The 23,900-nt window shown below is 37.4% G+C and overlaps 1 protein-coding gene across 1 annotated transcript in view; it reads right to left on the reverse strand.

Moving 5' to 3' along the window:
* Positions 1 to 4,806: 4,806 nt before the first annotated feature.
* Positions 4,807 to 23,900, reverse strand: part of RIT2 (Ras like without CAAX 2) — a gene marked incomplete at both ends in the record, with an annotated part of 256,393 nt that continues 237,299 nt past the window's right edge. The window contains one exon of the mRNA XM_079784845.1: positions 4,807 to 5,037. Coding sequence (XP_079640971.1) covers positions 4,807 to 5,037 — 231 coding nt within the window. The remainder of the gene's footprint in view (positions 5,038 to 23,900) is intronic.

Raw genomic sequence — 23,900 nt, forward strand, 5'->3', positions numbered from 1 at the left:
TCCTTTCTTTAATTTTTTTAACCTATGGATTTTTCTATCTTCTAAAATGTATTTAGTTTTATTCATATGGAGTTTCCATCCTTTTCAGTAATGTGTTTTGGTGCCCCAGCAGAAGAACAGATGTCATGTAAAACAAGAAAGTCATTTTTCATCTTTGATCACTGAATTCTGTCCCCTTGTTTTATTTGGATGCCAGTATGTTGTTGCAGGACTACTTAGAGAAAGGAAAAGCATATAGCCTTGTGGAAGAGAGCCACTAATAAAGCAAGTGGGTTACACAGCAGGATCCTCTTTTTAATCCCACCACTTCTGGCTAATGGTGGGAAGTTGCTTACAAACAACCACAGGGAAATTGGAGAACACTGGGGCTCCTTACCAAGTTTCCAACAGTCATGGGCACACTTATTCTTTACAGCCAATCTCCACTCTGATTAGTTTGTGTTTGTACAGCACTTTTGCCATGGAATGCTAGAAATAGTCTGGACTCCTTGGTGTAGTCCCACGTGAGCTAGTCAGAGATGGAGGCAGAAAGTCTTAACAGCTTTATTGAGGCAGGTCTCAGGAATCCCCATGGCCTGTGTGTGACATGCAAGGGATCCCCAGGGGAGGCAGAGGTACTGGCAGAGGTGGACTGGCAGAGACTTAGGGTCAGAATAAAGAGGCTTTGTTGGGAAGAACCTTGAGACTCTAAGGTAAAGGGGAAGTTCATGGACCCCAGGAGAAAGTGCCTATTAATTGTGGCCCCACTCATCTCTATCCAACATACCTTAGAGTCAACCAATCTGATAAACAGAATCAAGTCGTTGCCAGGGGCTGGGAGGAGGGAGAAATGGTGAGTTACAAATCAAGAAGCATAAAGTTTCAAGCAAGATGAATAAGCTCTAGGGATGTGATGCACAACATTGTACCTCTAGTCAGCATTAATGTATTATAAACTAAAAAAGTTTATAAAAAGGGTAGATCTCATGTTGAGTATTCTTATGATAATAAAATAAAATGTTTAAAAATCAGGCCAGACCCTTGGTTAAAAAGATCGAAGAGGATGCAGAGGATACTATAGAAATTAAAAGATGAGAGGTGGGAACTCTACTGCCATGAGGTCACATGAGCCACGCCTTCCCCTTATACCCAGATGCAATTTTAGAAAGAATAATAAACAGGGCAAAACGTTGGCTAATCAAACACTGACCTAAGTGTACCCAGCAAAGGTTGTGTTATTTAAATATATTTCTTATATTATTGCTTCAGATTAGCACTAAATTACTGGACAGAACTAAAATTTGGTCCCCTCTGCCCCCATATACCCATTAATCAGAGACTCATGAGAAAGAACAGATGAGTTATAGAGAAATAAAGCAGCTATCTATTTCTTGCATCTGAGTGTGAAGTGAATAATGTTTGGCCTAACTGCCATGTTCCTTCTCACTGGCATTTTCTACAGATATTTCCACCCTCAACTGTTGCCCACTAAATACAAAATATAATATTTTAGACTGACATTTGTCTCTGATCTGATAAATTATTTTATCATGGGGAAACACAAAATAAGTTAATGAAAAATACCTAAAAATAGATAGATGAGCCTAATATATGGTGATGGAAGAAGAGTTAATGTTGGGTGGCAGGCACACAGTGTCATATACAGATCTTGTATCTTAGAAATCTATATCTGAAATCTATATGATCCTATTAACCAATGTTGCCCAGTAAATTTAATAAAAAATAGATAGATGATACGGTTCTGGAGAGCAGAAATTATATTCAGAATTGCCTATTGTCTCATCAAACACACACACACACACACACACACACACACACACACACACACACACATCTCACCTATGCATAAGTGTGCTTTCTAGAACAGTGCTATTTGATATATTGTGTTAGTTGACTACACATTTGTCTACCATGGACCCTTATTCTTGTTTTCAACAGTTTCTTGACACTCCCTTGGGAAAGGCACACTGTGGTTCTCTTCCCTGAAAGTTTGAGATTGACATAGATATCCTAGGTCTGGTCAGAAGTCTTCAGGAAGAGTGATCAGAAATGAGATTCTGGCATTTTGGTATTATGCCAAAGAGAATGAATCAATAGTCCTTGGGCAGAAATACTAGGTTCTATTTTTCTGGCACATTTTCTCTGGCCCAGACTTCTAGAAAGAAGACTGATTTAAAACAATGCTTAAAGTCTGCCTCTATTTCTGCTAGTGACAACTTTCTCAAATTCATGCTGTCCCTTGAGTGATAATTTACAGACCTCCTTCCTTCTATAGAATGAAATGGTGGGACTTGGTAACTGTTCCCCAATCTAAATCTCGCTAAGAATTTCTAAACTACATACATTATTCATTAAAGATTGAGAAGAATAAAAAAAGAGAAGGAAGGAGAAAGATAGAAAATGAGATACAGATCTCTAGAGCTAAAGGCAGGGAAGCTGACATTAAAATTTACAAAGACTTAGCTGTGTTAGGAAACATACCAGCCACTATTATTATTCACAGTTAGGGCAGTCATCAGGTTTTCAAAGATGTAGTTTCATCGTATGTAACTAGGTACCTCCAACTCTGTTTCCTAGATTACATTTTCTAGCTCACCCAGGAGTCTGATGAATGCAATATTCATAGGGTCTCCTCAGGTTTGGAAGGGTTCTAGGGTTCAGGGGCTGTACCAGGCAACAAATATACTAACACATTTTAATGGAACAAAAAAGTATTAAATATTGAAAACTGCCCAGCTGGTGTGGCTCAGTGGTTGAGTATTAACCTATGAACCAAGAGGTCATGGTTCAATTCTCAGTCAAGGCTCATGCCCGGGTTGTAGGCTCGATCCCTAGTGTGGGGTGTGCAGGAGGCAGCCAATCAATGATTCTCTCTCATCTTTGATGTTTCTACCTCTCTCTCCCTCTCCCTTACTCTCTGAAATAAATAAAAAAAAATATTTTAAAAAGTGTTAAAATCCAAGGAGAGGAGGAAGCAAAGATCATTTCTTTGATTGTAAGACCCTTTCTATCTTGATGTTATCTCCACATCTGTTCTTTAATAGTTTGATTTTTTTCTCCCTAATTATGAATTTCTTTTGAAAAGATTATGTAAATTTGACTTTAGGGGCTCTATGGGATGGGGAAAACTGACTAGTTTGTGCCCTAGTCCATCGAAGATGAGGGTTGAGAAAAATCCAAAGAGACAGAATGGCAGCAGTTAGTAACAAGTGATGATTTCAAATTCAGTGCCTTGGTTTCAGGGCCTAGAGCAAGAACAGTGAAGTATTTGTGGGTTTCAGAAAGGCCCTGGTCCCTATGCAGTAAAAGACCCCACAAGTACACTATTCTGAAAGGCTGAGATTTTGGTACACCAGTTGAAAAATTATAATCTCTAAATTCTTCTCAGTTGTATCCATGTTACTATGTAAAATGTGTCTTCCCATCTAAGATTTTAATATTTCACTGCTCTTCAACCACGGTAGTCTCATAGCTAGACATTAGGCTACCTTGATTCATTTCTGCATTCTCAGTGATTAGCAAGTACCAGGGGTATTGTGAGTAATAGAAAAGTAAGTGTCTGCATGTTGCATGATAAGCTCCTCATCCTTCCTTGTCTCTAATTTATAATAAAGACTGCCCCAACCCATGAAGATTGGCTTGATGGGTTCCTTCTCAAGCTTAGTTGTCTGTTCATGGCTTTCCTTGTAACATCTGTCAATTAAATATTCGGAACAGTTCTTTCTGATAGGGTGCTTTCTGAGCTAGATGTGAATAAGCCAATTCAAACAATGGGGTAAAAGAGTTAATGGGCAATTTCATTTTACTTGATGATCCTTTGTAAAACAAACAAGAAAGAGGTCTTCTGATTGGTGGTGGTGCATGGTCTGAGTAGGACAAGGTCATAAATTTTGGCAAAATAAAGGAATTTAGGGTCTCTGGAGCTAACAAGCCTCTTGCTCTGCAGATGTCCCCACCACAGGTGAGGCAGCCCTAAGAGGGATGCAAGTACAGTGTCCTTTTATGAGTATATGAACCACCCAATTCATAGTAGCCATATCTCCTTAATACAAAGAGGATACTCCCCTTTGCCTCAGCCCAGTGACTTCATTGATAATTTTCCTAAAACCTACCAGGGCAGAGCACTGTAAATATGGAGATATTTCACTTCAGTCCTCCAGTGATCCTCAATCAGTTTCTGTTATTAATTATTCCTCTGAGGGTCATCTATGGAGCCTTCCAGAGAAAGCACCACAACTTCCGCATTTAGGAAGCTCCAGGCTGCAGACGCCTGCTCTGCATCCTTTCCTGAGCCGCTTCATTATTTACTGACACTCCTGGAATGCAAACAACCAGAGGCTTATCAGGCAGAGGCAGGTCCCCTGAGCCTTTTATCATTCTGTCTGCAGTTTTGAATATTCCCTCTATAACCAGACAGCATACCAAATGAAGCTCGACTCTTTGAAGGGAAATGAGTCAATTGGAATGTCAATTTTATTTAGTCATATATTATAAAAACTAAACAGCGTATCCAACTGATTGACAAAACTCATCCAACTGTTAAGGGCAAAACAAAACTATCTCAAGAGGTACAGTTATGCAGATCTTGCTTTTACCTACAGGCAGACATGATAGAGAGACGGGGAGAGACAGACAGAGAGAGAGAGAGAGAGAGAGAGAGAGAGAGAGAGAGAGAGAGAGAAGGAGGGAGGGAGAGGGAAAGGGAGAGGGAGGAAGAATTGAAGTAGAATGAAACATCTGGAATTGTCTAACTGATAAAATTCAGAAAGAGAGAGAGGAAAGAGAGGGAGTTAGAAGTGAGGCTAGCTAGCATGTCAGGTTTTCTCTCTTCTTTTTCAATGAGCCCTTTAACTTCTTCCACAAGCTGTCTTTCCTCTTCAGTTTCTTTCCTGTCAGGGATGGCACGGACTCCTTCTTGCGAATTTCTCTCACTAAACCATGAAAGGCATCATCAATGCAGAATCTGAGGGCTGCAGAGGTCTCGAAAAAAGCACAGTTATATTCTCGGGCCAGACCCAAGCCTTCTTCTGTAGAGACCTAGGGGAAAATAAATGATATTAGAAAGAGAGGAAAAGAGAGATACGTAGATCAAAAAGCATGTTCTCTACCATGGCTGAGAGCTAGTTACATTTTAAAAAAGGTAAAATGTGACTATGTTTTAAGGGAAATTTTTTAGAATTTCTGAACCTGCAGGAAAAATGAAAATGAGAATCTCTGAAAAGGCCACGGATTAGAACTTAAAAGTGGAAGTGGAAATTAACCCTTCAGACTTAGAAAAACAAAGTTACAGAGCATAGTGGTAAAAAACAACAACACATGGCTTTAGATTAAATCTGCTTGGTTTCCAATCCCAGATCTCCTTCTGTTTACTAGCTTTGAAACTTGGGGAAATTTCTTAACCTTCCGGCCTCAGTTTTCTCATAGGTGACACAATATAATAATACCTGAAAGGCTCTTTATTACAGTTAAATAAGGCCATCAATACAAAGTGCTTTGAACATACTGAGCACACATTTAAAGCTCTGTAACTATTAGTTATCAATTATAGTTTAGAGCTTTCAGTTAAGAATTAGTTAGGATGAAGTTGTCATAAAACTCAAAATACAATCTTCAGGTGAAAACAAACAAACCAAAAACAAAAAAAACAAAACAAAACCAAAACACCACAATTAGGATAAATAAACCTTCCTCTAGCAGAGCTCTTCAGAGCTGCTTAGAACATGTACGTGTGTGTGTGTGTGTGTATGCGTGCGTGTGTGTGTGACTTAGTGTGTTGTGGCTCATGCTATTGCAATAGGTCCTCTATAGATGATAAACTGACTGAAGTCAGAGACTATGCCTCATTTATCATCCCTTTAATGTCTACTGTAGTGCCTGGTGCCTAAATCACCATTAGATCATACATGGATTTAATAAGTATTAAGATATAAACATAAATGATGCACAAATATTTAAACAGTGGATTATATGTCACTGTAGCTGGGTGCTAATATGTCACTGTAGCTGGGTGCTAATAATCTTGTCCAAAATTTAGCACTCCCGTTAAGTTCTACTAGAATATTCACATGGGCTCTAAGAAAGCAGGACCAGGCTGCCTTTATTTACTATGTCTGAGAGCCTTTAGCTCATACTGGTCTATTGTTTTCTTAAAGTTAACTTGATGTTTATATATTTGTATGATCCCTTTTTTTCTGCCAAATGGAAGGATATGGTGAACTGGAAACTCCATCAGTCTGAGAGACTGTGAGTGGGACCATGAGGAGTTGAGTTTCAGTTCACCCATGTTGGATATGCAGCATAAATAAGAAATAAACTTTGGTCTTTTAAGCTACTGATATTTTGGAGTTGCTTGTAACGTGAGTTAAATCACCCTTTCTTAACTGATAAGAGCACATTGTATTTCCAACAAGTGTCTGAACAGGGAGGTGAAAACAGGTCTATGTGATTCCAAAGCCAGGTCCTTTCTAGTCTGTGATAGGTTAACCTCACAAGGGCAGATAAACAGATGAGTACAAAGAATGTCTGAATTCTCTTCTTTCTCTTTCATGCTTCCTGGCAAATACACCAATTCTTTTTTGAGCATATTTCTGTCTTATAGTAACTTAAGAAATACAGCTAAAATTATCCAACTGAAGTGATTAACATTCTCTCTTACTAGCAACTTAACCATGTCATAGGTTTATTAAGTAACTGGTCTTATTCCAAGTAATCACAGGTGATAATCTTACCAATGTTTTCACACTGCATAACATGTGTTGTCCTTTATTTTTCAGTCTCCTGTAACAGTTTTCTCCACCCAAGAGCCAATGACACATGTTTTACGTTTTTCTATAGCAACAGCACATTTATGGTGCCATTTTTTAAATTAATTAACTCTTATTCTTATTAGACAATATAAAGACAAAAAAAAAACCCTCAAAATCTCCATGGCTTGTAAAAATATTTATGTCTTGCTCTTGCAGCCCATTAGCAACTGGAACATAAACTGTGCCAACTGAGCTCAGGCTGTTTGCTGGTTGGGCTCTGGTTTGCCTCTCCTGTCTCCTTAGTCTGGGACTCAGACTAGAAGAGCAATATTACCTGGGATATGATGTTCCCATGACAGAAAGCAGGTGGACAAAAGGGAGATATCATTTTACAAGGGAGATATCATTTTACGTACATCCCAATGATCAACAACAAATGGAGAAACCTAACGTAAATTAAGCAAATAACATAAATAAAGTAAATAAAGCAAATAACGTAAATTCAGCTCACAATGAAGGATGGCATGATGGGGGTGGGGGGTCGGGGAAAATTTTAAAGAAATAATAGAATGTAGCAAAATCAGTTATATGTAAATGCAGTACACTTTCCAATTAAAAGAGACAAAGATTGTCAGACCAGATATTTTAAAAAAATCACTTATAGTTGAAACATCTTGCATATAAGGACACAGAAAGACGAAAATTTGAATGGAAATGAATACAAAGTTAAGCTAGTATACTGACATAATATTAAACAAAGCAGACAGTTTAAAAATTACTAGAGTTAAAGGACAGTATTTTAAAATTATAAAAAGATAAATTTATCATGAAGATGTTAGACTTACAAATTTATATGTACTAAAAATTATAGCCTTAGTTTGTAGGGAAAAAAGTTGATAGAACTACAATCAAAAATTTTAATGAAAGATTTTAACAGATCTCCATCAGCAGTTGAAAGAGTAAGTAGACAAAAATGTCAATAAGAATATAGAAAGTTTGAACAAAACACCATCAATCTAATTTACACATATACGATGCTATACTGAAAAGTTTACATTCTTTTCAAGTGATCCAGGAGCATTCATAGAAATTGACTTCATGCTAAACTATAGAGAAAGTCTTAAACATTGCAAAGAATCAAAGTCACAGCATATTCCCCCAAAACATGGAATTAAGCTATAAATTAGGTTTATAGTTTTAATAGGAAGATAACAAGGAAATTCCCAAATATTTTGGAATAATATACTTCTAAATAGTCAATAAGTAAAAAATATTACAAGAAAATTATAAAATATTTGAAACTGAATGATAATGAAAGTACAACATATTACAACTTGTGGGGTATCTAAAGCTTTCTTTAGAATGATCTTTATAGCAATATATGCATGTTTTAGGGAAATGGAAACACTCAAATTTAATAATCAAAGTAGCAATGTTAAAAAGTTACCAAAAATGCCCAGCAAATTTAACACAAAGAAAACAAAAAAAAAAAAACAGGAAATTTTAAAAATACACACAAAAATAAATAAGTAGAAAACAATCATGCAGGAGAGAAAACAAAACCTAATCTGAGTTTTTTTGTAAAGTTGTTAGATTAGATGCACCCTTTTAAGGCTTTCTCTAAAGCTATAACAGTTCATGCATATTTCCCAGATGAGGAATGAGTATTAGACAAGGGCTAGACAGATTGACCAATACAATGAAATAGAGAACCCAGAAACAAGACCAGATATATATGGGAGCTTAATATATTATTGGGCTGGCATTTGTAAATCACTGGGAGAAATGAAGGTGCATCCAACAGCACCCTGACATTGACTTATCATTTTGGATTATTTTTGACATATGGAGATTATTTCTACCAGAACAGGAAGGTAATTTTTCTTTGTGGAGAATAGAAGTAAAAAGAAATTTGAGTTGAAGTCTTTAAATCTACAATATTTTTTACACATTTGACAAATCTATACAAACACATCCTATATAATAAAAGCCTAATATACTAAGTGTCCAGTCATCCAGTCATCCATTCAACCAATCAAAGCATAATACAGGGGTCCTCAAACTTTTTAAACAGAGGGCCAGTTCACTGTTCCTTAGACCGTTGGAGGGCCAGACTATAGTTTAAAAAACAAAACAAAACTATGAACAAATTCCTATGCACACTGCACATATCTTATTTTGAAGTAAAAAAACAAAATGGCAAAAACACCCAGCGGGCCGGATAAATGTCCTCGGCGGGCCGCATGTGGCCTGCGGGCCGTAGTTTGAGGACGCCTGGCATAATATAATAATGATATGCTAAGGCCGCTCAAACACTCACTATGACGTGCACTGACCACCAGGGGCAGACAGCCGACCGGTCAACTAGTCACTATGACATGCACTGACCACCAGGGGGAAGACTCTCCTACCGGTAGATTAGCTTGCTGCTGGGGTCTAGCTGATCGGGTCTGAACAAGATGGGTCAGACATGCCCTGGAGCCCTACAGTGGTCCCTCCCCAGCTGGCCAAACTCCCACATCCCTCCCCAACCCTGATCGTGCACCAGTGGGGTCCCGTGGCCTGGCCTGCGCCCTCTCAGAATCTAGGACCCCTCAGGGGGGCACATTGACTGTCAGGTAGTTCCATCTATATAATAAAAGCCTAAGGGACTGTTATAGTAGAACAACCAGAATGACTGGTAACTATGATGTGCACTGACCACCTGGGGGCAGACGCTCAATGCAGGAGCTGCCCCTTTGTGGTCAGTGTGCTCCCACAAGGGGAACACTACTCAGCCAGAAGCCGGACTCATAGCTGGCAAGTGCAGCAGCCGTGGCGGGAGCAAGCAGGTGGGCGGTAAGGAGCGAGGGGTCCCAGACTGCGAGAGGCATGTCTGACTGCTGGCTATCCCCAGAGGGGTCCTGGACTGCAAGAGTGCACAGGCCGGGCTGAGGGACCCCCTTCAGTGCATGAATTTTGTGCACCAGACCTCTAATATATTTATGAAATGTTTCCTATTTATAAAAATGCAAACATTACAAATAAATCATTGGGAACATCAAAATTCAGTTAAAAGTCCAATTTAGCAGTCAATATAATCTGAAATAAAATTGGAAGACAAATTCCATGCAAAGATTCTTATTGAAATTATACACAGTGAAAACCTTTAACAGATGACTTAACTGCCTATTTTATTAATTGAAGTATATCTAACTTGGTAGCAGCTAATGAGTAAGTGAAGTAGGAGTTACAAACCCTCTATTTCAAAGCATGAAATATTCTTAGATTCATTATCAGAATATTAATTTTATATTATTTAATTAATAACTAGATAATTTTCATATTCATTATAGAGAAATCTAAATGGAAATTAAACTTACAATAAAATATTTAATCTTCTATATTTCTTTAAAAAATTTTATTAGATTAGTGACCTAAAGTTTTTACTTTTTAAGAAAAAAGTGAAAACATACTTTAAAAGCAAATTTCCAAAATTCAATAAATTCCATCTGACACCAATATTGACAAACCATAAGTTTTACATCCCTACCTTTGATGTTAGAATTGATATACTATAAACTGAATAGAAGAACTTGAGTCCAAGCAAGTAAGAAAAAATAATTTTTACAGATTCTGGGCTTTATGCTTAGTAATTATGATCAGTTTGAAGTTCATAAATATTTCAACAGTATCATTAGGAATAATTTTAATCCACTAATGGTGTTCTGATTGGTTCAGAATCAGAATAACATAACAAGAAGTAACAGCTTTTATATTAGGGTTTAAAACAAGGGTAATTAACATCATATATTATAATTGATATACTATACCTTATTTATCCAAATTTTAAGTAAAATTAAATATTTTTCAATTATAAATATTTATCCACCTTATAAAGTAACTGCTAAGAAAGAAGCACAGTATTATAAAGGAATTACTTTTTTTCCCCTCAAATGAGTAAGTTCAAGCCCAGAATCCTTAAGCAAATGGGTCAAGGTCACACACGTATTTAAGTAAAACAACCATCAAGTTCTAGTCTCTTCCATCAAGTATTTTTTCCAGGACTGTTTGCTATTTTTCATGCGATCTGTCCTTTGCTAATCTTCTACATATGCAATTGATTATTCTGATGTGATGTGTTTCAACATCAGATGATTCTTAAATGGTAAACAAATGGCATAGAATAGCTTACATTGCATTTACATAAAAATAATTTAAATAAATACAGAAACATAGGGAGATAAATATTATAAAAAGATTATTTAGAGTGGGGGAGAAGCAATCATTGTAGATACCATTATACCACCATGTCCCTCAATTGAAAAAAAGGGGCATCTGTGATTAAAGGTGCCACCTGGAGGCCCTAGGAAGCACTGGCAGCAAAAAGAGGAATAAAGAAAAATGTTTCATACAAGTAACAGCACATTTCAATGACCCAAGGGAGCCATCTTTTTAATATATATGACCTTCTTCACCGAGGAAGATCACTGTGGAATATGCCAGAGGAGGTATTAGAACACAGCCACAGCTGCATGGGGGGCTAATGAGACTCCCGAGCAAGCAGAGCCTGTTCTACTCCCTGCTCAACTACTAGTGGGCAACACAATTATGTTGTTCAGTTAGAGCTTTGTTCCCAATAATTTGCTGAATTCAGGAGATTCATTGCTCTTTACATCTTTTAATCTTTTACCTGAACTCTGGTAAAAGTAAATTTAGATTAAATTATTGTAATGGTATTCAGGTTAATGGCGGTTGTCTAGTAGGTGATATAATTCTTAAGAGCACAAAAGGAAACTGCTCAGCTGTAATTGCTAACCTTGAATGAGGAGAGATTGGCAGAAAGATGGGTCTGGCTCTCCCAGGAGATGCTTCATAAGCAAAATATCTTCACGGCTAAGCCTGTTGGGCACTGTTAAAACATTTAGTGTATAGAACAAAGTCTTCACAATTTGTTTTATATATTTTTTGATGTGTCCCTGTCTATATTCCACTTGATTCCTACCCCTGGAGTTATTAATTTTCATTATAGAGCTTACATATTCAAGGTAGCAGGAATCATAGTTTCCTGGCAAATTTGGGATCGAGCATTTTATCTGTTAACTTAAAGGAAAAGCTGCCCAAACTCATATTGTTCAGTTTTCCTTTTGCATAGTTGTATAATCAGTTTTGATCAGTTTTAGCAATATGAGTAGCTTTGCCAATTTCCTTGACCAGTTCCAATGGAAATGCATTTGATTTACTTAACCTAATTTATTTATTTGCTTATTTAGTCTGTGAATTATTTATTATTTTCTTTTATAATTTAAAGGTATGTGCATAGATGTCATATCAAACTCCTTGCAGGGAAAATCAAAACAAGCAAAGCACTGACAAGTCCTGCCCTCAGCTGCAGTCACTAACCCATGGGAAATTCATTGTTGACAGACCAAAGACTGGGCTTAAGGGTGTTTCATCCCAGGATGTTCCCTTTGTCCTGCTATTTTCTCCAATTCTCTTTTCTAGATAGGTGAAAAACAAGGTAATATTTCCACACTTCTTCCAGAGCTACTCAAGTCTTCACAGGTCATTCCAGTCTTGGTGATCTACTTGGCCTATGTTTTGCTCTGAAACTCATAATTCATCTGCCAGGTAGCTACATTCTGTCCATTTGTATCCCCATCATGACTAGCCACAAACTTTGCTGGTGACAGATATTTAATTTTAATGATGGTGATAATGAAATCCCATCAATAGTGGCTGGTGACCGAAAGAGTCCAATGTAATGAATTCATCAAACTGCAATTCCAACATTCATGGTATTAATTCCAAATTTATTTGTGTCATAGTGTGGCTTCCATCAAGATACTTGACAAAGTCTTGTAACAGTGGATATGAGTATGGATTCTGGAATCAGATTACTAAGATCCAAATTCTGGTTATACCACTTCTTAGCCATGGGCTCTTGGATAGTTGCTTAGTCTTTCTTCTGTACTTCAATTTCTTCATTGTTAAAATCCTATATCTTAGAATTGTTAATGGGATTCAATGAGCTATTTTATGAAAAGCATTTAGTGTAGTTCCTGGCATACTGTGCACACCCAATAAATGTTAACCTTTTTTATGTCTGAAGAGAAGAGCAGAGGAAATTTCCAACTCTTTTAGATCAAATGTTGGCCCTGTTTACTTTTTTTTCTATTTCCCACCATGACCTATAAACCTTATCTGATGTGACCTTTGTCCATTTCCCTCTGCCTAATTCACACCACTCTCCCCTCATGCATTATATCCAGCCATATACTAGTACTTCCACACATGCCCAGTGCAATCTTCTTGACTTCAAGTATTGGCACATATTATTTTCTCTGTCAAGGATTGTGCTCCCCTCAGTACTTTTTTATCAATTGTATTCTTATTATCATTCATTTTCCAGCTTAGGTATACCTTCACTGAAATACCTTGCCTAGCTTTTCTCTAAAAAATATTCTCTACATAGCCTGTAATTCTATCCCATTTCTCTACCTTATTTCTTTTTGGGCATTTAATTACTCTCTGAAACCATCTTACTACATATTTTGTTCATGTGCTTATTTTCTGTCTTCCTCCAGGGCAGTATAAGATTTGGTAGAACAGGAATTTTTTCTTATTTATCACTGTACCTCATCCCCAGCATAGTGGATAGCACTAGGTAGGAACTTGATATTTGTAGATTGACACTACTGGAATAATGGCCATGGAATACAGCTGGGGTTACAGTTGATAGAGGAACTAGTTGTTGGTTAGGGCAATAGAAAGACATAAAGGAAATTTCAGGTCCCTGTGATCACTACCATGATGGTGTCCTGTGTGGGGCACTGAGGCAGCATTTATAAGTAGTGTCCAGGCCCTTATGAGTGGTTCTTGGCTTCCTGAGGGAGGGAGTCTTTTTATGAGACTTCAATGACAAGTAAGAATTACCTAGGTTGGTGGGAGGTGAATGGTATTCAGGGCAGAACTGAGTCTCAGATAGAAGGACTAACTAAGGCCTGAGGCAGAGGGATAATGGAGCTTTTGTGAAATCATCAGTATTTAACAGATTTAGAACAGAGCATGAGAGAAGAAGGAGTGAAGAAAGAATACAATTAGAAGAAATTAGTGAGCTTAAATGCCTAATTTACTTAGATTCATATGAAATTTGTTTGTTACCCATCAATTGAGTAATTTTAAAAAAAGAGCCTATACCTTGAGTGCCTACTCTGTGCAAGAAAATGTAAAAATTTTTTCTCTCCTGCTGTTCTGAAGAGATATTGATTGGATGGAGAGAAAAGCAAGACATAATAAATTAAATGGAATAGCCAGTCCTTTGGAGGCACAGGATGGTAATGGCTCTAGAGTAAAGGGTTTAGACTGCTTTGTACAAGAGACATTTGAAGTCTCCAAGGCCTTGTGCTTTTCATCCAAGAAGCCCTGGTATGCTGGGGGGAAAGTTGCCATGGCAGCCAGTAGTTGCTATGAAGGGAAAAAAGACAAGGTTAATGCTCAATATTTTGCTAACAGCAATATCTACCTTCTTTTTTGAATTTTTCTCCTAAGGGCTTTACTTTTAAAATATCTTGTTAAAATTATAAATAAATAAACTTAGGCAGGATATGAAATATATATGCAGGAGTATGTATGTAAAAGTATACATATATGTATGTGCATGCCTAATGATATTTCCTCATATATTTATACCAGTAAATTAATGTATATTTGATGCATATTGAAAGTAGGAGTCTCCTGAACCTTCAGGGGATTAGGTATTATGAATAATTAAGTTTTGAAATGACCCAAAATTTTATGTTTTAAGCATGAAAAAATATCTGAGTGGTTAATTTATTACATTAATAAATGTATATTGGGTAAAAATAGAAGGAACTTATGTATCATAATTTTAGCACAAATACAATTATAATTAAGCAATAAATTATATAACTGTATAATGTCTGGATCCCTGTGGGGTATAAGACCATGATGGCAAGGAATGTTGCATCCCCAATACCACCTGTGTTTGCATGTGAGTCATGCTCAGTAAACATCTTTCCCTTCCCTTCTTTGAATGCATGGGTGAATTAAATATAAAAAAGGTGACTAAGGAAGAACCAACCAATTACTACAGCAAAAATTCTCCGCTAATGAACTAGAGAGCTCAGAAATTAGAATATCACTATAATTGCTGAAGGTCTTAAGTCCTTTACATTCTAATATATTTCTGGTGTCAAAAATGCCCTATTACATATACTCTAAATAAAACATGTGTGATGCAGAAACTCTAAGCAGGAAAGAAGCCTGAGTCATGATGCTTTCTTGAATGGAGTCTAGGCATCACAGGGGCAGAGGACTCTGATGCGGTCCAAAGGAACGCCAGAGGTCTGAGGGTTCCTCAAGCTCATGTCAACCTGTGTATCCTTTTGGATTATATTTGGTGATGGTAGGCCATGAAAAGGATGAACCTGAACAAAATAAGTTTGATAAAAGTTCTAAAGCTGAGATCTACAGAAGGCAAAAATGAACCAGTGCTCCTTCAGTTCTGGCCCCACACACAGGAAGCTGGGTATTTTGTGAAAAGTGCATAAGCTTGTGCTTGTTGGCACTGCTGTAAATTTAGTTTTCAAACCTAACAGCCATCAATGCCCTCAATGATCCTTTAACTTATTATTAGCCAGTACTCTTTTCTATTCCTCATTTAGTTCTTCAAAATCTTCTCTTCTCAGGTCTTTGTTCTTACCCTCATTTCCAGCAGATGCTCTTTTCCTCTTCCTTCACCTCAATGAGGAAATAAAAGCATCCAAATAGAATGACTTCACACCTGGGACTAGCACCTAGAAGCTCACCTGTGTTGTTAGATAGCTCACCTACTCTCTCCAGTCTCAGATGAAGAGACATTACTGAATATGTAAAGTCTAACCCTCTATCTGGTTTCTGAGTCCTTAATATCCACATCAATCTTGCAACATTTGTTCTACACCTTATGTCCCATATTTTCAGCCTTCCTCTCTAACAGTCCCCCCTTTCCCCACAAAAATATGCAAGTCACCTATTTTAGGACTCCAATTCTAGTTACCTTCTTATATCTGTTCTTTCATTTACCATCAGATGTGGATTATTCAGGAAAGTATTTGTATGGGTTAAAAAGAATAATAATGGGGCTGAGGCAGGAAAGTGAGTAGGAAAAGGATGCACAATCTCAAAAATAATACATCCCAGATTTATATGCTGATTTCTCTTAATCAGTTCTGATTTTGCACATCCACATTCACAATATGGATTCTGCCTCCTTCCCACCCACTCTCCTGTGAGAAAAACAAAAATGTTTTTCAAAGGTATGACTATCACCCTTGCTGCCACACCCAATAGATGCTTCCAATAATCTTTCACCATCTGTAACATTTGATAAGTTGGCTGCTCCCTTCTTTAAACTCTTCTCCTTTGACTTTGTGACCATCTTCTTTCTTGATTTTTCTGTTCTCTGGTTACTCTTTCAGAATATCCTGTCTGAATGTCCAGAAAGTCCTACTATTCACTCACTTTTCTCATAATCATATGCATGTCCATCTTTCTTGATTTTTCTATTCTGATTACTCTTTCAGAATATCCTGTCTGAATGTCTAGAAAATCCTACTATTCACTCACTTTTCTAATAATCATGTGCATGTCCATGGACTCTGTCCTGACATTGTTTTTATTCTCATTTGACATTTCCTCATTATACGTATATTCTTATTCAGATCCATAGCTTCAGTCACCATTATTGTGCTCATGAGTCACATATTGATGTCTTCACACCTCAGTTCTCACTATAAGTCCAGAATGACACATACAACTCTCTGCTGGGGAGTTCCTCTGGAATGTCCCATAAGCACTTCAAAATTAATGTGATCAAATTAATTATGTTTTCTCCCAAAATGTTCTATCTTGGCTAATAGCACCAATACTCCCAGTAATCCAGGTGACAATCTTTGAAGTCCTTCTAGATCCTTCTAGCTCCCATATCACTAAATTGTTTTTTTTTCTATCCCTTTAATATTAGTATATGCTGACATCTCTCTCCATTCACATGGCTATTGCCTTAATCCAGGGTCTTGTTTATTTATTTCCTAAATAATTTTCACCCCTTCAGATTTGACAGCCTCAAATCTATCCCTTAACACTGTATAACCAGAGGGACATTTCCATGGCATAAAGGCTAATATGTAGCTATCCAGTTTAGGTTACTTCTGTGATTCTTCATTACCAGTAACATAGTGGGTAACACATAATACATAATCAAAAAATATTCTTCCGACAGCTATTAGTACTAGATGAAGTCAGGTTAATCTCTTACTGTGGGTAAGTAACTCTCAATTTCCTTTTTTTATGATAAAAGAAAGATCATATCTCCTTCAGAAGGTTCTCATGCTGATTAATGTTGATTATATAGTAATACAATCAGTAAACTTCTAGCACACAGAGCATACTTAATAAAAATGCACTTAGTAAAAATTACTAACGAAGCACTCTGGACCTGTAAAGGAATAAAGGGCATCAGATGAGCTACCAGAATGAAAGTGTATGGAATATCCTTAAAGCAAAAGAATTCAGGATCGCTATGGCCTTTAGGGTCATCTTCAAGCCCCAAATCATTATGTATGTCTCCTCCGCAACATCGCCCAATGATTAGTTTCTACAGGCACACACTTACTGCACATCCCTCTGTAAAGTGACACCCCCCCACACACCCTCTGTCAAAGGTTCTCATATTTGAGCAGAAGGGAATTGAAATTTTAGAACTGAAATTGTCCCTAAGTAGCCTAGACTCCAAATTCCTCTTTATGTAAATGAAATAAACAAAAGCAGTTTGGGAATACCCAGATTCCTAAGAGAGTAGATTTCTTCAGTGTTTTAATAGCACTAAAACCCAGGACTCTCTTCACCACCTTCTATGCCTCTTTGTCTGTCACACAGACTCTGGGGCTGATGAGGCATGAGACACGTGAGTTTTGGAAGGGAGTGCACTGGAGGAAAGGTTTAGAGAAGAAACCTCCTCAGACAATCAGGCTTGCATGGATACAGGATGACAGAGACTAGGGCCTGCTGCCTTGTCCCCCTATTTAGAGCAGCTACAGACTGTGGACACCTGGATGTGGGGCTTTCACTTTATTAAGTTCAAATTTGTATTTTTTACATTTAAATTCTTCACATTTCTTGTATCATAGAATGTATATCTGCAAGTCCTCATCCCTTTGGATTTGAAACATATAATGTGTAGATTCAAGTGGCTCTACACAGATGACAGCTGTCAACAGTTACAGGAAATCCGTCTGTGGCCTTAGAAACTCCTTCCATTTGTTTCCTATGCCCGTTGCCGATCCCTCCCCAGGTGGACAGTATGACCTGCCTCAGTGGCTGGGCACACAGCATGCCAGCGCAAGGAAGGTAATCTTGACAAGTCTGTTAAGAAGCAGCAGCCTGCAACTGCATCTCCGAGTGGGTGACACCTGTTTTCTCTTGGAGGCGCTGGTCATGTCAGAGCACATAGCAAACAGCACTATCTCGGCAGTGACTTGTCAGCTCACTGACTTTATCTACTCCATCCTCCCCAGAAGCAGCTGAGAACAAAGTCTCCTTAGTCAAAACAGCAGGTCTCACTAAGGTACAAGGGAGAAAAGTGTTCTATTTAAGAGGATGGTTTCTGAAATCAAATGGTCTGAGTTCTAATCCCATTTGCACTATCTACTAGTTGAGGGACCTTAACTATAATACTTGTCCTTTCTGATACTTAATGTCCACATCTAAAATGAGGTTACTAAGAGATTTATTGATTTTTTACAGAGAGTAAGAGAGAGGGATAGAGAGTCAGAAACATCGATGAGAGAGAAACATCGATCAGCTGCCTCCTGCACACCCCCCTACTGGGGATGTGCCCGCAACCAAGGTACATGCCCTTGACCAGAATCGAACCTGGGACCCTTGAGTCTGCAGGCCGATGCTCTATCCACTGAGCCAAACCGGTTTCGGCTTACTAAGAGATTTAATTAGATAACAAACAGAGAGCCCTATGCTTATTAAATAGTCAAGGTAGTATAATTTGAAATTTGGATTTGTTTATTCTTTTAATATATATGAATGGTGTATAGTGCTGATGAATGAATGATCAAGTTTGTTTCTTGTCTTTATAAAGGTCACCAGGAGTGGAGACTTTCTATTGTTGAAAATGTTTTAATAATGTTGACTCTATTACCATCTCTATCCTCAAAACAGTTGAAACCTCCTTTGGGCATATTTTATTGAAAGTATCATAAAGACATTTTGCTAAAACCACATCACCACCCCCCTTCCCCCCCAAAGCAACCGTAGTTATTTTTAATCATTACAGGAATGCAGGGTGGAGTTACCTTTTTCTATAGTCTGTTGAAAGCCCTGGGTATTGCTTTAGTTCCCCTGTTGTTATATTCCCTCACCTTTCCTGTTTTCTTTTATTATCCTATTTTATTTCTATTTTTTAAATTTTAAAAAATAATATACAATACTTTATTAATACATTTAATATTAAGATCTAGCGGCAGGTTTAAAACTACTATGATTTTATTTTTTAATTACAAATTTTTTTTAAATTACAGTTGAAAAATATGTATATATATGTTTCAGATTAACAACATAGTGCTTAGACACATATAACTTACAAAGTGATCCATGATCCCCCAGGTAAATCTAGTACCCATCTGTCACCATACATAGTTATTACAATATTATTGACTATATTCCCTATGCTGAACTGTATATCCTGTGACTGTTTTATAACTGGCCATTTAAAAATAATTTTAAAATACATTTGTATTGATTTTTTTTAGAAATAAAGGGAGAGGTATAGAGAGATGGAAACACTGATGAAAGATAAATATCATCAATTGGCTGCCTCCTGCACACCCCCCACAAGGGATCAAGCCCACAACCTGGGAATGTGCCCTGGCTGGGAATTGAACCAGTGGCCTCTTGGTTCCTGGGTCGATGCTCAGCTGCTTAGCTACACTGACTGGGCCTAACTCACCATTTTTACATCTTAATCCCTTCACTTTTCCCCCTGTATGTCCAACCCCATTCCTATATGGCAACCATCAATTTATTCTCCATATCTATGAGTGTATTTCTGTTTTGTTTATTTGTTTACTTTGATTTTTAGAGTCCACATGTAAGTGAAATCATGTGGTGTTTGTCTTTCTCTGACTGACTTATTTCACTTAGCATTATACCCTCTAGGTCCATTCATGCCATTACAAGTGGCAAGATTTTATTCTTTTTATGGCTAAGTAGTATTTTATTATTGTATACGTATGCCATATCTTTATCCATTCATCTATCAATGGACACTTAGGTTGCTTCTATATAAAAATACAATTTCTGAATATTGATTTTGTGTTCTGTATTAATTCATGACAGTTTTACTCTTTTCTTTCCATTTGGGATTTTTTTATTTCTTTTCTTTGTGTAATTGTTGTGGCTAGGACTTCCAATATTATGTTAAACACAAGTGGTGAAAATGTACATCCTTATTCTGTTCCTGATCTTAAACAAAAAGCTTTTAGCTTTTTATGATTGATTATGATATTATCTGTGGGTTTGTCATATATGACCCTTATTATTTTGAGGGTAGAGACTACCATATTCATTTTGTATTCTCCAAATTTATCTATAGCAATGATTTGATAAATATTTGTTTAACGAATTAGATTCACAAATAAAGTCACATCATCATTTATGGTGCCCTCTCAGCTGCAGACTTGAACAAGAGATTACTATGAGAACATTTTCTACTAACCTTTCCTATTTCCCTAAGTTGTGCCATCTCTTAGAAAGCTATGAAGTATTAGCATAAATAATTAAAACTGAAGCTCACTTATCATACTAATATGTGATGCAATCTTATTTAGTTTATAGTGTTTACTTGAAATTTGAGATTCCATTTTTCTGGCTATCTTGAAAAGTCATTATTGCCTTAATATTTAGGAGCACTCAGTCTATCCTTCATCAGCAAGCTGCCCTGGCCTACATTTTCCTCTCACTGGGGGCCTGGGATATACACTGATTTTGCCCTTAGTTTCTGGGTCTATTGTTTGGAATGCACGATGACTGCACTTGCAAAATAGTAAAGTGAATATTTTGCATCTGTCAGAAGACAACAACCTTTCAAGAATCAGGCATTCCATAGCAAGAAATGTATACCTGTGCCTAAGCTATAACTATGTGTAAAAGGAATCACTTCAGAAGAGTAAGGCAAATAATCTAATTCATGCACATTTTAAATACAATAAAGGGTAACTTGAAAAATGTCTTTACCTTTTCTGAGACCAGTTGACATACAGCCTGTCCTCATGAAAAAGGAAATATTTACTGTCTCCATAGGTATTTTACAACATTAAAATTCTGGCTTGGGCTTTTGTAAACCTCCCCTGGAAATTACAAGTGAGATTAAAAGGAACTCCCAGCAGTCTGGGGAGTAATTGATAGATAACCTGCCATATTTAAGACAGTTGCTCACTGTTAAGGTCAGCTCTCACACACTGAGAAGACTAAAATGAAACACGAGGTCTAGGGAGAGCAGGGAGGCTGAAAGAACAAAGAGTGTCCACATCAGTGATCTCCCATCCTGGCCTAAGGAGAAAGACTATATTTTTTATGTATAGGCATATATACATTTAAATGTTGAGGCACATATATTTTATATATAGCTTATATATATGATATAGTATATTGTGTGCATGTATACATATATCCATATGCGGGTAAAACAATGCAGTGGTTAGTCCATGTCCTTGACTTATCCTCACAGGAGATTTCTGCTCCTCATCCTCGCTGCTCTAGTTGAGTTTTGTACAATTATCTTCCTGAATGAATTTGTCAGAACGATACTGGGATCAGCCCAAGATCAATTTTGGTGGGGAGCTACCATTAACAAAAATCATCTAAATCAGAATGGCAGGCCCAAGTGCTGGTCTGAATGCAGCCTAGCAATAAATTGCCCTCTGGGTGCCTGAGCCTGCCAACCACCAGTCATTAGAGGTTCAAGGTTTCCATGGATACCTCATCCTGGGTACAGGTACAATGATAACTCTTCAGAAACTCTTTGCACAAACATGATGGCTTGGAGTTCAGTGGAGGTTAGCCTAATTAGTTACCAGAGAGAAGCAGGTTTCTATGAACAGCTTCCAAACCCCGCTTTAATTAAAGAACAAAAAGGGATGAGTAAGTGAAATTGTGGAAGGCAGTAGTATAAAAGTTTAACTCGGGTTTGATTTTATTGCTCCTCTAATACTATTGACTGATTCCCTGTTGCCTAAAACAGAGAGTAGATATGACCTAGACAAAGTTAATAAGACCCCTTCCTAGGAATTTTGCTAGCACTATTTGGAACTAGGCATTTTTCTTGATAAAAATAGCTAAGTCTGTGAAGTATAAGGACCTATCAAAGTAAAAATCAATAGAAAGATAAGACAAACAAAGAAACGGTAAGGTTATGATGATGTAGTTAGTGGTTCTGAATCTAGTTAGGCCTGAAGCCAAATGAATTAGGTTTTCCAGTTACATGAGCTAATAAATGAATTGTTTCTGTTTATTGTTGCTGGTTAAACTACTATATATAGAGTTCTATAAAAACTGAATGGGTTCTGACAAATATGGTTGTCAAGTTTTTATTTCAGCAAACATTATACAGTGATGTAAAGCATTACAGAGACTCCTTCCTGGTCTCCTGGGGTTACCAATGACTATAGGAATTACTGTGAAAGGACCCACAGTTGGAGAAAAAGAAGATAAATTTCAAATGGCCGGGTTCAGTGGGAGCCTGATTTCTGGTGTTAGATATTCAAATTTTGCATCAAATTTCATGGAGTACCCTGTTTTTTCTCTTTCCCATCTCATGTGACTTAGAGGGTCACTCTGTGATTTCATCTATAAGAATGGCATTCCATTTCCTAGCTGGAGATTGGATGTTTTCTGAGCTATAGGATATGTTGCTATGCTCAGATCCACTGGACTATGTATGGGGGATGAACCTTAGGGAAAGAGCAGGGTGACATAGAGCATTGAGAGAACTCCAAGGCAGCCGAGATCTGATACAGATCCAATACAGTCATGGCCAAAATTCCTAGGTTTTCTTGTGACCTACACCAGGTTTGGAAAGAAATTGCAGTTTCTGGTTGGCTACGAAGAGACCCAGAGAGCCAGGGACTGGTATTTTAGAGATATGCAGAGATCACTGGATAAGAAAAGGAAAGAAGGGTTACTGGTATCTCCAATGGTAGAATTCTTTTATAGCATGTGGGCATTGGAAAACAAGCTTATACAGCACAACTAGTGTAGGCCATTGTCAATGCAAAGGCTAGCCTGTAGGGCTGTATCCACAGCCAGTAGAGAAGTCACAGTGACCTAGAAGCAGATCTTTCTCTCCAGATATAAGCAGCAGATACAAACCCCTTGTCCATCTCTCCCTCCCTTACTACACACACATATCCATCAACTTCTGTAGTGAAAGAAGGTTAGTGGAACAGGGAGGGATTGGGGGAGAAAGAAGGTAGCATTCCTTCCTTTAGCATGAATCTCATTCTAGATCTGTGAAAACTTAGTCCCAGCTCTTGACGATGAGATTCTGAATCTGTCATTGAAAGACAACACCCAGACTTGGTTAAATATTTACTCAAAATTAAACAGCGTTAAGCAGGAATTAATTTAAAAGTCAAGACCTGGATTGATATTTTTTGGAAGGAACACGGATATGTATTGTTAATTGGCAATATTAAATTTCCTCCTGTCACATGCTTGTTCACAATGGGTGGAGACTTAGAAGAGCAAAATAGATTTTAATTGTCTATCAGTTGGGACTGCTTCAATACAGCATCCCATCCACGTACCGACCCTAAAAGAAGAAAGGAAGGAAGGGGGGGAATGAAAACTCTCAACCTATCATTATCTTCAATTCATTTTTACAAGTTCATTTTCAAAGCAAAACATAAAATGAGGAAGGAGAACTAATATAGTAATATCAAAACAAAAGATGACATTTTATATAAGGTAAATGTGGAATGCCACCTACATGGTCATTTTTTTTTTCTATCTCCTGGCACAATGGTACAACTTTTGTTATGGAATGGCATTTGGACACAAAATACAGGCTTTCCTGGCATCCATCCTTTTGTAAAGGTAAAT

Source organism: Cnephaeus nilssonii (assembly GCF_951640355.1).
Source record: "Cnephaeus nilssonii genome assembly, chromosome: 11".
Taxonomy (NCBI): Eukaryota; Metazoa; Chordata; class Mammalia; order Chiroptera; family Vespertilionidae; genus Cnephaeus; species Cnephaeus nilssonii.